Source organism: Propithecus coquereli, unplaced genomic scaffold, assembly GCF_000956105.1.
Source record: "Propithecus coquereli isolate 6110/MARCELLA unplaced genomic scaffold, Pcoq_1.0 Scaffold4, whole genome shotgun sequence".
NCBI classification, from domain to species: domain Eukaryota; kingdom Metazoa; phylum Chordata; class Mammalia; order Primates; family Indriidae; genus Propithecus; species Propithecus coquereli.
In genome coordinates this window covers 2,781,258-2,783,528 of record NW_012149729.1, presented here as the reverse complement: position 1 = coordinate 2,783,528, position 2,271 = coordinate 2,781,258, and the positions used below count along the sequence as shown (strand labels likewise).

Sequence of the window (2,271 nt, the reverse complement as noted above, 5' to 3'; positions counted from 1 at the left end):
ATGTTTCAATTTATAAGGTGAATTGTTAGTTTTGAGTGCCCTCCTGTGCTCATGAGATGAATTACAGACTAATGGAGACAAAAAGGCATTTTGGTCACATTCTGACGCAGTTGCTGGTATATTTTCTCTGTGTCCTTGTAATTTTTCTATCAGTGATGATCGGTTGACCTAACTAGACTGCATGCTCCCATCTGCTGGTTCTGTAACTTCAGTGCCACCTGAAAACAAAGCCCAGACACTGTCAGCATATTAATTAATCTCTGTCCTGAGAGATCTTTCTCTCCCATTGCTGCGCAAAGCTTTCTGGCCTGTGAAGAGATTATATTTATTACCTTACTTCATTAGCATAAGATCATAAAATTTCATAATTTTCTTCTCCCAATTAGTCCAAACGATCACATTATGAATGCATTTTAGAAAATATCAGAGCAATCTTTCTGATGGGACTAAATTTTTGGCATGATTCCCAATATGGGCTCAAATTCATTTTAAGAAGTCTCTTAATGATTTTTCACAATATTTTTTTTCAGATGAGACAAACAAATCTTCTAATGCCCTGAAATTATTTGCTTAATCTATTTATGATTACAAAGTGGGATTTTTGTCAGCATGTCTGAAAAATACCGAAATGATCATTTTAGTTGTTGTATGGTTTTCTCTGGCTGGCAATTTTAAATTATTTTAAGAATTCTCTAATAACAAAGTGTCCAACAATAGACTGTCTTTTATAATTGAAGTTTCCTTCATCCCAAGCTAAATATATTTATCAGGTACAAAATAAGAGAAATAAAGACCACCATGAGCTTATAGATATCCTTTGTTTATTTCTAAAAATGAATTTTTATGCCAAATATATTCAAGACCATGTTCTAGGCAATATAGAAATAAAGAACTATGGTTGTTATGTTTATAATGTACTAGAGGAGTTAAGACCCACTCAGAATAAAATCATGTAAGAGAGTGTGCAAATAGTGCAATATTGTAAAACAAAATAGGCAATTGAAAATGACACAGATCATTTCAGTAGAGATCAGAGCGGAGGAGGTAGCATTTCACCAAGACCATTCCTGAATGGGAAGATAGGACCTGAACAGATAGAGAGATAAGAGGGAAGAAAAGAGTATTTTAGATATCGGAAATGGCATAAGCAAAAGCTCCACCATGGGAAAGTGTAACTTTTTATCTTACATTGAAATAAAATAAAATACAAATTTTTGTGGACTGTGTTTTACGTATTAAAGTCCTGGAGGCTAACAGTTATATTAATAACGACTTTTCTTCTCTCTGAAGTTTGTAGTTCAGAACCAGAAAATGTTCAGGCTGACCCAGAGAATTATACCAGCCTCCTTGTTACCTGGGAAAGACCTCGAGTAGTTTATGATACCATGATTGAGAAGTTTGCAGTTCTGTACCAGCAGTTGGAGGGAGAAGACCAAACCAAGCATGAATTTTTGACAGATGGCTATCAAGATTTGGTAACTATAAGATTAATCATTTTATGTTTGATAACATTGTAGTTTAACTTCCAAGGTAAGAACTTACTAATGATTGTATGTTGTTGCCCTTGGTTACTTTAGACTTTGTACTAAAGTCTCCAGTGGGCTGGGATGGGGTGGGGCAAGCAAAAGCTATACTAAATTATGTCAAAAGTTACATTGAATGACAAGGAGATGTGATTTTGCCAACAATAACGTTATAGAATTGATACATTTGAAAGGCTTATGAAGTGGAGATCATTTAGTGTGGTCTCTCTTTACAAATAAAGGGACCTAGAGAATAGTTAAATAAATACCTTGAATAAGATCTCACAGTTGTGTGAAGAATTGGGCCTAGGATCTCAGTGCCCTGGTACACTATGTATTGTTTTCCCCATCACACTATACCTGCACAGGAGAATAGAGTAGGGGACTTGCAACTTTTGTTTTTTTTTGTGTGTGTGTGTGTTTTGCATCAGGTTTCCAGGTAACAGATGTGAATCATGAGAACTTTGGGGATATAAGACAGATAAAAAGTTCCACCTTTGCCTCCCTCCTCCAGTGCACACAAATTAAAGAAAATAAAGTACAGATACCTTCTGGCTTGAGCATCTCAATATTAAACTTTGCTTTGGTGGGCAAGTGTTGGCTATAGACTGAGGTGTTGTTGACAAACCCTCATCTGGGTGTGGGTCCAGGAAGACCTCCCTGCAGATTAAAGGACACTGGACTTTTCATGCAGGCACCTAGAGTCCCATAAGTCCTGAGAAACTGCATTTAAATAAAAATTGTCATT

At 35.9% G+C, this 2,271-nt stretch overlaps 1 protein-coding gene across 1 annotated transcript in view; it reads left to right on the top strand.

Annotated features, from left to right (window-relative positions):
- The window catches only part of PTPRZ1 (protein tyrosine phosphatase, receptor-type, Z polypeptide 1), a 242,740-nt gene that overhangs the window by 123,602 nt on the left and 116,867 nt on the right, over window positions 1-2,271 (top strand). Inside the window, exon 9 of the mRNA XM_012652731.1 lies at window positions 1,291-1,475. Coding sequence (XP_012508185.1) covers window positions 1,291-1,475 — 185 coding nt within the window. The remainder of the gene's footprint in view (window positions 1-1,290; window positions 1,476-2,271) is intronic.